Source organism: Vigna unguiculata, chromosome 1 (assembly GCF_037176805.1).
Source record: "Vigna unguiculata cultivar grain cowpea cultivar isolate G323 ecotype 2 chromosome 1, ASM3717680v1, whole genome shotgun sequence".
Classification (NCBI taxonomy): domain Eukaryota; kingdom Viridiplantae; phylum Streptophyta; class Magnoliopsida; order Fabales; family Fabaceae; genus Vigna; species Vigna unguiculata.
The window spans coordinates 2,277,196-2,292,097 of record NC_140792.1 but is presented as its reverse complement, the minus strand read 5'-3'; the positions used below and the strand labels follow the sequence as shown (position 1 = coordinate 2,292,097).

Genomic DNA, 14,902 nt, shown 5'->3' with positions numbered 1-14,902 from the left:
ATAGACCTTTTAATAGTTTTCCCGCAAAACAAATCTAATCACATTTATAAAATAGTTAAATATATTTTTATTCTTAACTGAAAAATTTTGAAATCAATCATTTTTAAAATTTTAGACTAATTTAGTCTTTTAATTTTTAAAATATGTGAATTTAGTCTTTTTAATCAGATTTTATTAGATTTATTTGATGTTTCGTATACATTTCAAGTATCTAAATTGTTTATATTGTTTGACACATTTTTGTTTTAATATTAAGTCAAATATTATTATAAAACATGTTTGAAATGTTAAATAAATTTAACAAAATTTGATTAAAAAAATTAAATTTACATAATTCGAAAGATAAAAAATTAAATTAATCTAAAATTTTTAAATAAACTAATTTTAAAATTTAACGAAGAGTTAAAAACATATTTTATCCTTATAAATAAATTGGATTTAGACTTTATTCTTATTCGATTATACCTTTTTGTCCTCTATTTCATTTATTAGTTCTTTTGTCCTTTTTACTATCAAAATGATATTTTATTTTATTCAAGTTATATCATTTACGTAAATTTCATCAACGTCACTCAGTTTTTGCTTCAATAGCGATGAAAAAACGAGGAAGTAAAAGAAAAAGAAAGAGAGAAATAAAATGATTTAGATTAGAAAAAAAAAAAACAAAAAAGTAAGATAAATTCACTTAATATTTTTTTACTTTTACAGTAAATAAACTATAAATATAAACAAATCACACCGAATAATTTTACTTTCTATTATTATTATTATTATTATTATTTCTTTTTCAATTTTTTGACTTTCCATTTTATTTATCATCTAAAATAATCAGTAAGTTCACCCTCTCTCTAGTTTGAAAATTTTTCTGTCTTTCACTTTCTACACAACTTTCCCGGCAAAATGGCAAGGAAGCGCAACCAGCGATTGGTTCCCGGCGTTTTGTGGCGCATGTTCCGCCACCGTGCGCGAACCCTCTCAGACACCGTCACATCGTTGCTCCCTCCTCCACCGAAGCTTTGCCGCTGCGACGGACGCGGTTGCCTTGGCTGCACCCTCGACGCCAAGTCCTTTCTCCTCCGACCCGACGATCCTTCCGATTACCGCGAACTCCGCAATGAGTGCTACGTCGTCGTCTCCGAAAACGCACCTTCGCTCTCGTTCTCCGTCTCCCGCTCCGGCTTGTCTCAGGATGAGGTATTAAATAGTAGAATATGAGATCAAAGTCCCAAGTCGAATAGAAATGAGAAAGTTGGAAGTGATGTTATAGTCCTTTATGCGAACTTATTCTAGCTTTTGGTGTTAAATCTGTTCAGTCTCTCTCCTGTGAAAAACTCCTAACAGTTTTCTTTTTAGAAAAGTTTCTCTCTTTTCTGCATATAATCTAGGATGATATAACCTTAACATGTTAAATAGGCATCTTAGAGTACACATTCTAAAGAATCAACAAGTCTGTCCACTGAAGGATGAAAATTAAAAGATAATAACTAACACAAAAACCAATAAGTTTACCTATTAAAAAACTCCTCCTCTTATAGTAATATGTTCTAATAGTTAAGATACTAGTAACGAACTCAATATATTAAATTCAACAATCAATTAGACAATACTTTCTTTTTCTTTTATATCCTTAACCATTATTGGGAAAATCCATGTTTCAAAAGACTAGCTACACTGCCAAGATAATAATGAACATAAGTGGGGCAAATCTCGCTCTAGTTTTATGGTTTTGAATTTGGTTCAAAACCCATATTATTTGATAATTCATAGTTTATCTAATCCATTATTGTCTACTTATAATATTATTACTGCTCCAACTCCAAAAGTGTTTTGCGTGAGATGGTGTTTTGAAAAAAAGAACCCAAGTCTCACATAAACTTTTGAGATAGTGTCACGAGTTACTAATAAATCAGTTTTTTGGAGTTAAATTAGGTAAAAAAGAAAATATAGTTAAAATGAGGAGGCAGGATGCAGGGGGCTATGATGGTTGGGGCAAAGAGGTAGGTATATGTTATAGAGAGAGAGGGGTCTGGGGGAGGAAATATGTCCTTGAGAATTAGACCTAGCTTGGGCAAGGACAGAGGCTTTCCATGATTCATTTCTGCTATATTTAGGTTTCTGATACTCAGATATCTAATTTCATTTCATAGTGAGATTAATACAGTTTTCCATTTCATTCTGAATATTATAGATTATTGTTATCGGTGTTTGGTTTCTGTTTTTAACAGTTTACTTATTGAAAAATGTACGATATGCTTTCCCGCGTGTTGGGTTTGTTTTTTTTGTGTAGAATCCTCTAGATAATGGTTTATAAATGCTCATTTTGGCTTTCAGATTGTGAAGAGGACCATTGAACAGATGCTGCATCGAAGGGGACCAGCAGTTTCCAATGTGTTGTGCTCTGGTTATGATAGGGTGACAAGTTTCTTCCTTTATTGTACAATATTTTGGGTTATTTGTGTTATTTTTTACACTTGGGCATTGTTTTTTTATTGTCTTTGTTGCTTTGCCGATAAAAATGTAAATTTGTCTTTGTTGCTCTTTCTCCATTGTGAGGTATTCATAGTGATGGATTAGATATTTCATGGACTATTGATGCTATGGCGTTCATTCGGTACTACCTAAAGTGATTTATTTTATTAACTAAGGCTGTGTTGATCCTTAGTTCTTCAACTATGATTTTGCATTGCGAGTTGAGTAGCTTTTGTGCTATTGCATGTCTTAAGGTTGCACTCTTGTTGATGTTTTTTGTTTGCGCACTAGGTCTGTTATCTAATTTTGGTTAAATACTGAGTGTTATGATGAAAATTGTCAAATGGAGGATTATCAAAGCATGCAATAATATAATTCTTTATGAAGACTAATATGATTTAGGGTGTTTGTTTTCCCGTTTGAACTGCATTGAATATTGTTTTCTCACTTTCCAAGACAGAAATGGAGATGGAAGGGAATTCTAGAAGGTGGTTACTGGTTATGCAGATATCTATTATGCCTTTCTTACCTCTCTAACTCAGCTATTATACAAAAAAACATGTATAAGGATTTTAGTGTGTGTATACACATGTCTTGTGCTCTATTATTTTGTTCATGTGCAGATTAAACGTTCAAGCCATATTGTGGAGCTTTTGTCCAGTGCATCTTGGTCTCTTCTTTTAAGCAGGGTATTTGATGATATCAAGATTTTGAATGATCATGTTTAGGTTAACCTAGTTTTTTTTTCTTTATTTTTAACAAAACTTGATAAAAACTTTCATCCATGCAGGTTGGGGATGATTTTATGATTTACCTACTAAGGAATACATCAATATTCTTGCCAGCTTCCCTTGGAAACCACCACCAGGTGGGAGGTCCTCCTATCAGTCGTCTATGTTTTGATATGCTCAAGGGCTCACCGAAGTTTGGCTATCAGACATATCGTAAGTGTCTGTCTATTAGCCTATGATTTTTGTTATTACAATAATATGTATGCATTTAGCATGTTTAAATCCACAGTTGGGACCCGTTTACACTAGGTGGAAAACTTACGCCAAATCCCAACCATTAATTTTATCAAATTCGATGGTTTGGATCAGTTCATGGATATGGTTTGAGTCATCATATTTGATAAAATTTAATGGTTGAGATTTGGTGTAAGTCTTCATACTTACATAGCACCTGGTATAAATGGATCCTAACCCTTGAATGCACGTGTTTCTTCAAGCATACTAGGTTTTGTTATTCATTTAGACTTCTAGTACTATGATCAATTTGCTACAATGCCAGACTGTTGATTAATATTTGATACTATGATCTTAAAATTAATTGTCTAGTCATTAAATTCTTAGCAGATTTTAATCTAAATTGCCACATCTGAGAAATCAGTAAACATTGTACTTGATGTATATCAGTAACTGGTAAACTGAGAAATCAATTAACTATCGATGTTTTTGAACCCATGTATTATTATTGTTATCTTGTGTCATCTTTCCTAACAACTTAAGCGTTAGTTTAGAGAAACATGACATATTGTGAATATCTTTTCTCTCTTTACTGTTAGTAAGATGTTGCAATATTGTCTTTTATTTGAACAGGCGAGGAAAAGAGGAAAAGAGCTGATGCTGATGACCTACCAGTAGAGAAACGAAAGTGCCATATTTCTTGCAGTACCAATGGTCCTCTGGGCTTTTCAAGTAACCCTGGCATGACTGATAAGTCTTCAATGCAACTGATCAGGCATCATGGGAGCAGGAATTATGATGTCAGTGTCTCTGAAGTTCCCAAGTTGATAAGAACTGAAACTGTTATAAGGAAGTCGGAGTCGGAAGGAAATCAAGGTTCAAATTGTATTACACCTAAGCTTGGAAAGCGTTCTAGGCCATATAGCTGGCAGCGGCGGCGTTGCAAAATGCAAAAGCAGTTAACCCTTGAAGAAAATAATATAAATATACAGCCAGACACCAGCAGCTTAAGTTATCATGCAAAGGTGATTAATTGTTTTGATGAAATATTGTAGAATGCCACATACAAATATATTTCCTAAAATTTTGGTATGTATTTGATTAATTTCTGTATAAAACTTGTATTCTTCATGTACCCCACACTTTTTTTTACTAGCATCAGTGCAAAATATTGATAATTTTTGTTGTAATAATTTTTATAATTGTATGGATTGATAAGAATGAAGGAAATCTTTATACTGTGTTGCTTCTTTTAGATTCAGTGCATAGTGCAATAGTGATAGTAATTATTTACTCTTGGCAACCATTCAGCCTTTAGAGTAAGTTAAACTTCTGTAGACATTTCATCGTAATTTGATATTGTAGGTGTTAAGATGTTCAACATTGACTAGGAATATGAATATAGTGCTCCTTATGAGACTAGGGAAATATCCTTCGTTTAGCTAATGTTTTAGTTGAGTACTTGAGTTGGCCCAGTTCATTTCTAACTGGAGGAAATAAAATCTAATCTATTTCAATTATAGTTGATATTTTTTTTTATCTTTGGTCTTTGTTGATGGAATCACGTCATATTTTTACGTATGGTTCACATAGTCTGCTACATAATCTAATCTATTTCAATTATATTTGATCTTTTTAACCTTTGGTCTTTACTGTTCATAGAATCGTGTGATATTTTTATGAAGTGCTAGAATAGTTTTAATTGTCTGCTTCCAATAACCATTTGCATCAATAAGTGGTATTGAAAACAGTAATTCTCTGGAGCTAGAATCTGGCTTGTAGCAGTTTGTACTGTGGTTGAAGCCATGAGAAAAAGTAATTAATTACAATGACAAAACATGCAATAAATGCCCTCAAAGTCAGCATTATCTACCATAGACACAAGGTATTTTTTCTTCAAAATAGAAAAGTTCATCAAGATAGAAGGGAAGCATACAAATTTACCTCAGGTTACAAAGTAACATCATATAGGGGAAAAGGAATTTGCTTCGGTCATAAGATCTACTATTTTTCCTAGCATATTCTCTATTTTAAAATTCACTGAGCAAAATCTCACAAAAAAACAACGGAAAATAGCCTGCTTGATAAAAACTGTTGATGGACATATCTTCATTTCAGATTCTAGTTACTCTACAGTAAATCCTTTTTCAGAAGAATGCAGAATATAGTTTTGGAATATGTTGATGACGGAGTGTTGAGATGTTGATGGTCGGTTACAACTACGTTACAAAAAATATTAATGCCGAGTTACAAGAGGACCATGGAGTTTATTTCAATCTTCACCAACAGTAATCTATTAGTTCAATGCTGATTTGGCATAACTTATCTTCCAATAATTTTTTATCTTATATTCACATGCTCTTTTCATGTTTAGCTGCAGATGTCATTGCAATGTTCTTGCTGTTTAATCTTGCAATCTCTTCCAGCAGTTCCTAAGAGAACCAATATCCAAAGGCAATCTATTTTTTATAGTCTGGAGTCTTGTCGTTCAGTTCTTCCAAAGAAAAGTATCCTCCATGTTGGAGATATGATTTGATTACATTAAATAGGAAAATATCTTAGCACATTTCTCATTATTAGTTATTGTTTTTGTTTTTTATTACTATATCTCTTCATTATAAATAAGAGTACTCATGGGTACAAGACACACAATTACCAGCATTCCTCTCTATACACCAAAGCAAAGACCTTCAATGTTTCTTGTCCTTCCTGGAATGGGGTTTTTTGGGTTCCCTTCGTCATTGATACTTTCATAATTTATATATGGAATTGCTCTATATTTACCAGCTCGAACGTGAACTGTGTCATGAATTCTTACACAATTACTTGCTCTTCAAGTTCCTTATAGACATTGTTTTACCCTAGCATTATAGACCTTATTTTACCCTCTTACAATATTATCATAACAGCCTATTGTGTTGCTCCTTCTAATTCAAAGTTAGTATGCTATTCCTTCACTGATTATCTTCAGATATTTTATATTCCTTAAAGCCAAATTTGGCTAGTTCAGAGTATCTCATCGGCAATATTTTTGGCTTCTCGGATGTAAATGCCAGTGCTCAGCCAATGTCGTGTTTGCACAGCAATGACTCATGTCTCATTGACTCTGAATGCCTGTAAGTGCAGGCTGGCCCTTTTTATTTCACCACTTTCTTAAATGTGAATGTTATTACACTTTAAATAATTGATAAGGTCCTGTGTTATAGCCATGTAATATGTGATCATAATATCTTTGAAGTTTATTTTACTCTGCTATCCAATTATCTTTCTACTTTGCAACTTGAACTTCAAGATGCTGCAGGCATGATTTAAAACATTCCTACAATTATTTTAGAAATGATTTGATTTCAAGGTTCAACATTTTTCCTGATAAGTTTCTATCAAAGGGTTCTAAAAGTGTAAATGTTGTACCACACTTTGTTATATTTGGGTGTTTTCATGGCTATAAAAGAGGGGACCTCAAACCATTCAGCAGCCTACTTGGGCCCAATTGTTCTCTTTGAGTTCTCATGGCCTTTGTGGCCATACCATTCTATTATTGACCGCATGGACAGAACTATCACTAGTGGGTACAATTTATTAGGAGAAGCTTGAAGGGCATAAAATGGCTGAATCACATTGAAGGGAAGGCCTCAAGTGAGAGCAATCCAACGTTTGACATAGGACGATGAAGAATTTTAAATTATATCTTGGTTCATTTGTTATGGGAAAGGTTGTCAAACTCTAGAATGTATGTAAAACTTGCGTAGTTTGTGTATTGCAATAGTTTACTTAATATAAAGGAACAAGTCTACATCAGTTGATAAGGAAAGGAATAAGTCATTCAGCTTTAAGTGGAATGGAAAAAGGACCTTGTTCTAACCTATTTTGATGCTTGTGGTATTAACCTAGATCACTTACCAGTTGCTTTGAGGAAATCAAAAAGGTCTCATGCCCCTATTTCTAAATTGTCATCCTCTACACATTTCCTTTTAGTTCCATGGCTTCATTTCATCTATTGATTTTGTTGGAATCCCATCATTGTACAAGATGCACTTAAATATGACAATTGGGTTTCAACCATGTATGACTAGATGCAAGCTCTTGATAAAATTGGGATGTGGGTGATTGTTGAGAGGTTTTTATGAAAATAGTTTTTAAGTCTAACTCAACTTTGGAAAAACCGACTTGTGTGAGGGGACTTGTTGGAGATACCACGTCAATTAGATATATGGTCAAATTATAATATATAAGTAGGGTGCAAAGCTCATCTTATTTAGTTGGTTTTGTAAGGTTGAGTTAAATTTAAAATTCACTTTCATAAGATGGTATTAGATCCTATTCGAAAGAGGTTTGTTAGGTCAATCGTGTCACTCTTATGTTTGTATGTATGTATATATGCGAGTATGTGTGTTGAAGGGGTGTTAACCTTACCAAGCTAGTTTTGTGAAGTTGAATTAAGTTTAAAATCCATTTTTTAAGGGACACTGAAAGTTAAAGGACTAGTGATGTGTTTAGATGAATTTTAAAGTAAGACAACACTCTTTATAGAAACAAAACATAGCTAGTGCCAAGGGATACATCAAGAAGTATGACACTGATGATGAGATTTTGGTATTAGACATATCTTTAGGATATCATGGGATATTTATTTCTCTTTAGGATATTATGTGATATTTGTCTATCCTTTATATATAATGAGATTTTTGTTTCCCTATCGTTTGTTATTTCCTTTTTTAATCATTCATTTTGAAAATGAGATTGTAATTTTATAGTGCACTCAGTTAATATATAATAATCATTGTAAATATTACACCTGCCATATAAAGATTGAAGAAATTACTGTAATCATCACTCTAGGGTAGTGCAACTCTATATACACACACACGCACACACACACATGTACACATATACATCCTCCTGTACTGGTTTAACATAAATCAATTAAAATCATATTCTTTTTTACTCTCATACTTATTTTATACCTATGACTTGTTTCTCTGTATTAGAATTCAAAGTCAATGATGAAAGGTCTAATTTCTTATAAGTTGTAATTATTTGAAAAAAATTTAAGTTCTTCTTTTCCAGGTATCACTCTCTTGTTAAGTGGTTTAAGCATGTCATTCGTAGGACTCAGTGTTGCCAGCATACAAAACTCTTAAGTAAGCATTGTGTTTCTCCGTTATTGAACAAAAATACAATTAGAAGACCAAGCTCGGGACTTAAGGTTAGGTTTCTCTCCCTTTTAGATATGTTGGTCAATTCAACAAGTTTCCACTTCCTTGGTGAAGTTATGTATAACTTTACCTAGAGTTATAAGTTGATGTGCATGAGTACTTTTTTATTCGAGTTGATGATTCACACATAACTCTGAATCTCTAAAGTGCTTGGCAGTTTCTAGGTTTTTCCTAATAGTTATAATACTATTACTTTTCTATAATCAAAGAAATTTTGTATGTATTTGAAACAAAGTTTTATTGCAGGACAATAAACAATGTATTAATTCTTTGGAAGAAATGTCACAATTTGATGGGTTCAAGTTGTATTGCCCAAAAAATCAAGTGATTTCTTTTATATGGGCTGTCTCGAGAAGTTTAATTCCTTCAGAATTGCTAGGTGCTCCTCCTACATGGAGAATACTTAGGAAAAATCTTTCAAAGTTTATACACCTAAGAAGATACGAGACATTCCCCCTAAACCTCTGTATGCACAAACTTAAAACATCATTATTTCCTTTCTTATCAAATAAATATTTCTTAAAGAATAGGAATGATGTTGTGCATATTGTCAAACGCAAGTTGTTGGAGAAGTGGATCTTTTGGTATTTCTCTTATCTGGTTGTACCTTTACTCCAAGCAAATTTTTATATTACTGAGAATGGGAAAGGGAAACACGATATTTATTATTATCCGAAACCAATTTGGGAGAAGTTTATGACCAATACTATTGATCGCTTCGGAGACGGGAGATATAGTCACCTAAATGATGTGGATGTACATAACATTCTAAGAGCTAGACCATTTGGGTTTTCGAAGCTCAGACTTCAACCGAAAGAAAATGGTGTAAGGATGGTGGCAAATTTAAAAGGTTTTTCAACAATGCCATTGCCTTTGTCTAATATAGGAGTTCGGAAGTACAGAACTGAAGGAAAGGTAAACCATCAGAAAGTCAATTATAAACGTTATCCATCTGTAAATTCTGTTCTTCGTGATGCTCATATTATTCTCAAGAAAATTCTATTTGAGAAGCCTGACAATCTAGGTTCTTCGGTGTTTGATTACAATGGTGTTTATAGAAAACTATGCCCATATTTGCTTGGCCAAAAGAGAACACCAGAAATTTCATCTAAGTTATTCATCGTTACATCTGATGTGTTCCAAGCATTTGATTCTATTGATCAGAACAACCTTCTTGGCATAGTTAAAGATGTTCTCCTGAAAGATGAATATTTTCTTAAGGAATATGAGCAAATTGTTTGCACAAAGAAGTCTCTTTGGGTTCAAAAGCAATCTACGATGTTGGATGAAACAAGCAACAATGGTGTCACACAATTCACTTCATTTGCATCCTTTCATTCTCGACATTGTGTCTTTGTTAACCAGGTATTATTTTTCATAGAAGAAAGTCAACAGGGTGTGTATAATTCTGTTTCAAGCATAACTGTATAAATATGATCTTTCTCTTCCTCATATATATCATTTAACATGTGGATTTGGTATTGGAGATGTATATTAATTTAAACTGTGTTTTTCATACCATGTTGTATGTATGCGCATATTTTAGCTGAGAAAGGCAGATAAATTACTCCTATTTTAAAATGGCATTTTGTTTTATTTAATTAACTTCATATACTAGATTCCATGGTCTAGGTATTGGCTTAGACACAAGACAACTTGAAGCATCCTTTTCTATTTAGTTAACATAATTAGTCAATTTGCCTATTTATTTATACATTAGAAAATTGTATAAATTTCTAGTACATAAATATAAATTATTTAACTTGTATATAAAATTTTGTAATAGTGATCGTCTCACCATTTGCTATTCCATTAAAGTTGTTTTGAGATCAGCTATTTTGTAACGCTATTCAAGATTGATAGCTATGATATTACTAGAATTGTAGGTCCCTGCCTAAAACTAATTAGACTGAATGCATGTTTGGTGTTGCCTTCTTTTTCTAGGAACCATTCTTTTCTTTAATGCTCTCTCAGGATGCTGCAAGTAAAAGTAAGCTAATCCAATTGCGTACTAATAAGCAATAACCCTATTATCATTTAATGCTCCCCATTCAAATCATATTTAAAAATCAAAGAATACCACAACTTAGTCATCTAGTACTTCCTGCAAATTTATGGAAGCATCCTTAGTAAATAGTTCCTTATTTCCCCAAAATACTGTTGCATATCATACCCCACATTAATGACCTTTAGCCCAGTGTAGGAAATTTTACTAGTGTTGACAGTCTTTTGTCAAAGTCTCAGCAGGAAATACAGTTTTGGAGAAAAAAATTTATAAACACCAATGCACTTGGGGTACCCAAACTAAAAAGCTAATTGTTAAAGGGGGAGAACCAAAAGAAACAAGACCTGGAACTACTAGAAAGGAGAGAGCAGACAAACAATTCTCATTCCCTCCCAAGAATGATAACTCAAATTTCTCATAGATTTTAATTATAGTGCAATCTCATGCATTTTTTTTCATGTCTTTAGTTTGCCTTTTCTTTAGACTTTGGTACTCTTGTCCAAATCTAGCGAAACATTATCATTAAGTGTCTATTGTTCTAATTTTTACTCATCTATCATTCAGAACAATAAGAGGGATTGAGATGTTTGTGGGTTAATTTAATTGTGTTTCAGGAATATTAAACGTATATGGTTGATATAAATATGGGGTAAGCCGGCCTAGTTGCCAAACTGTACATATTGCTCAAGCTTTAATGTATTTGTATTGCTTTACTTTTAAAGAAATTGTGTTAAATTCTCAAAGTACATGATTATTTATGCCCCACAAAATACTTAAAACATTCCTTTACTATAACTAATTTAAACTATGTTATATCAGGAACGATGTAAGCTTGTGAAAAAGAAAGATCTGCTCTCATATCTTACGGAGTATGTGAAGCACAATGTGTTGCAGTTTGATGGCAAATTTTACTTGCAAAATGTTGGTATTCCCCAAGGAGGAGTTTTGTCATCTTTGCTTTGTTCCATGTATTATGGACATTTAGAGAAATGTCTAATATTTCCATTTCTTGAAAAGATTCTTGAATCTGGTTGCTGCAAGGAGAATAATGATGAGCAAACCAGCAGTCATGATAAAGTCTCATCTTCCTCTTACATGCTAATGCGTTTTCTTGATGATTTCCTTTTCATATCAACCTCTAAAAAGCAGGCAGATAGCTTTTTCTCCAGGCTACAAAGAGGGTTTCGTGGTTACAATTGCTACATGAATGAGAAAAAGTTTGGTGCGAACTTTGATGTAGAATCGATATCAGGTTCCTCATTGAACAGGGTTTATGTGGGTGAAGATGGTGCTACATCATTTCTTCGATGGAGTGGTCTTCTTATCAATTGCTCCACTATGGAAATTCAGGCTGACTACACTAAGTTAATATTCACTCAAAGCTTTTTGATAGATCTTATTGTCATAATTAGCATTTTTGATAGATAGACATCTGCCTCTATGTTTATTTATCATTAATGTTAGTGTGTGGAGTTTCAAATTGTGATAAGATTGAGTTCTATTACAAAATTACATAAACAGATACCAAAGTAATTTTTCAGTTGATGGAAGAAGACATGTAGCAAATAACTATATACATCTTTTTTATTTCTACAGAAATGTGTTGAGATGTTTATTACTTATACTGTTAAACATGTTTTGGTTCTTTCCTTGAAATAAGTAGTTCCATGTGTTTGCCTAACAGGTACTTGGGTAACCATTTAAGCTCTACACTTACTGTTCGGTGGCAAGGTAAACCAGGCATTAATCTTAAGGAGAAGCTGTGTCTCTATCTAAGACCTAAATGCTACCCGATATTCTTTGATTCGAAAATCAATTCCGCAGCTGTTGTCAGATTAAATGTCTTTCAAGCATTTTTGTTGTGTGCAATGAAATTTCATTGTTATATTCGGGATCTTTCATTCGTCTGCAAACTTCCCAAACGATATTGTTCAAACATTATTCAGAGATCTTTGAGGTATGAAAGTAATATGATGATCTTACCTGACTACCTTTTCTCATTTTGGTTTGATTGACTTTTTCACTTTTCAGAATCAATAAAACATATTATGTAGTTTTCTTTCTGAAGTGTCTAACCTTTTTTCAATCATCAAACTAATGCTCTACAGGAGTTCTCAATCAAATGATTTTGTATTTCTTTCTAAATACTTAAACTCTATGAAGTACAACATCATTAATCAATTATGCTTTCTTTCATGATCAACTGCCAGATATATGCATGTGCTGATAAAGAGAAGGATGCACACCGTGAGACTTAATTCAGATGTAGAGCCGATTCTGGAGTTGGAGAAGGAAGAAGTGGAATGGCTTGGATTTCATGCTTTCATACAAGTACTCAAGAGAAAGGAATCACGTCATAAGGAGTTGCTGGCTATTTTGAGGTCAAGGTTGTTATCACATACAATGTCTGGGAGGGAGTCACCTGAACTTAAATATGCAATTGATACCAAAAACTCCTCTTTGCTTTGGAAGATCAAGTATTAGCTCTTAAAGGTTAGTTTCAATAATTACAGTACTTCAGTGTTGAAATTTTTTATTTGAAGTTCCATTGATGAACCCTAATCAAAACACCGCCTTTAGTTTGGATAAACTTATTAAATCAGGTATACAAGAATGTAACTAACCATTATTATGGTCATACTCACACAGTCGAACCAGTTGAGTTCAACCTGTCTGGAACTTCATTTTTTTCTTCTATGAATAATATTTCAAACTTTTAAATACATAAATACACAATCTGAAATCTCCTTATTTTTTAATTTAATTTTGTGTGTAAGTTTAAAAAAATATATAAATGTATACATATATGTACGTAACCAATATTATAACCTGGCCTAAATTTTATTGGTTTGTTTCAAGCTAGTTTAGTTTATATTATTGAGAAACCTAACCCAATTTGACCTGACCACAGTAAATTGGTTCGAGTAATCTTCCCCTTTACTCAGGTAATATAGCCTACTTCTACTATAGCCTGGCATTGGGGGATAATGCAACGTTTTACACTTGGTGTCCCTATTCAAAAATAAATTTCATTAATTTTGCAAAACTGAGTAACTTGTCTAAACTTGTATCTTTTTGCATGGAAAATGTGCATTTTAAAAAAATTGCTAGTATTTAGACGAAGTTGAACACTTTGGCAGCAAATTTTCAACATAATTAGTGACTAAAGTTTAAAGTGGAAAGAAAAAAAAATTACATGCTGATAATTGTTACTTTTTAAAATGCCCTTCCTTGCAGGTGAGAGTTAATCCGTCATGATAGGGCTATAAGTTGCCTCAGGAATGCTCATTCTTTCCATTTTTTGGGTACAGTTACACAATGTTTCTATTATATTTTCATCCTTGCTTGCTGTGCAATGCAGAGTAAACAAGGAACACAACTTGTACAAATTATAACAAGAAATATCTATATATTCAAATGAAAATTAGAAAGGTTAGATGATGAATGCTCGAGCCTATGAACTTGTTCTACAGAATTGTATTTATTTTTAAAATAAAAGCTTTTATTAACACTTTCACTGTGTATATCCAAACATAATCTTAGTGAAACATAATAGATGTAACTTTTTATTGGAAAAAAAAATGAGAAACCAATAGTTTTTCGAATTAGATTTTGAACTTTTTTTAGCTTCCTGTTACATTTAGACATATAAATAAATGTAAACAAGTTTTAAGAAGGTTAATTTTCCAAGGAAAAGTGTGTTTTGCCTTTACAATAATTACATAAAACTTGAATTTTGCATTCAAATAATTAATATTGATAGATTGGTCGTGATATCTTGCAGCAAACTTAACTCTTATTTATAACTTAACTGTGTTACCACGCGCACAGAGGATAGCCATAACAATGCACAACAGATTTGGTACTATTTCTTCCCACTTTCGTACTCTTAAAAATATCAAGTACTCTTGTTACAAAAAATCCAAAATATACCGTAACAGAATAAAATTCCCTTAAATTTAGATAATTTGGAACAATATTTTAGATTCTATAATGCAAAATACAACTGTATAATCTTAGATTCTGTAAATTAGAATATAATTTGAAGTTACATATCACAATATGATTATTCTAAATTACGTGATTCATACTTATTCTAAATATATAGTACTAAATAAAGTTATTCTGAATCATGTGATCTAAAATATTTTATACAATTTTAAAATCTATAATTTAGCAAAGTTTCAGATGATATATTCAAGTCTTCTCTTTTTTTAGCAATCAGGTTGGTTTAATCTTTGCGCAAA

General features: G+C 32.4%; 1 protein-coding gene across 2 annotated transcripts; it reads left to right on the top strand.

Moving 5' to 3' along the window:
* Positions 1-808: 808 nt before the first annotated feature.
* On the top strand, positions 809-14,100 carry TERT (telomerase reverse transcriptase). 2 transcript variants are annotated; one of them, XM_028064870.2, is made up of 13 exons: positions 809-1,194; positions 2,332-2,412; positions 3,093-3,158; positions 3,260-3,413; positions 4,068-4,459; positions 5,815-5,941; positions 6,406-6,550; positions 8,502-8,640; positions 8,897-10,015; positions 11,475-12,019; positions 12,340-12,612; positions 12,866-13,148; positions 13,893-14,100. In XM_028064870.2, the coding sequence occupies exons 1-12, from the start codon at positions 901-903 to the stop codon at positions 13,137-13,139; spliced, it is 3,609 nt and encodes a 1,202-aa protein (XP_027920671.2). In that variant the 5' UTR covers positions 809-900; the 3' UTR covers positions 13,140-13,148; positions 13,893-14,100. The 2 variants fall into 2 exon arrangements, with proteins under 2 accessions (XP_027920671.2, XP_085525883.1); XM_085669757.1 differs by having other exon boundaries at positions 5,809-5,941.
* Positions 14,101-14,902: the final 802 nt, after the last annotated feature.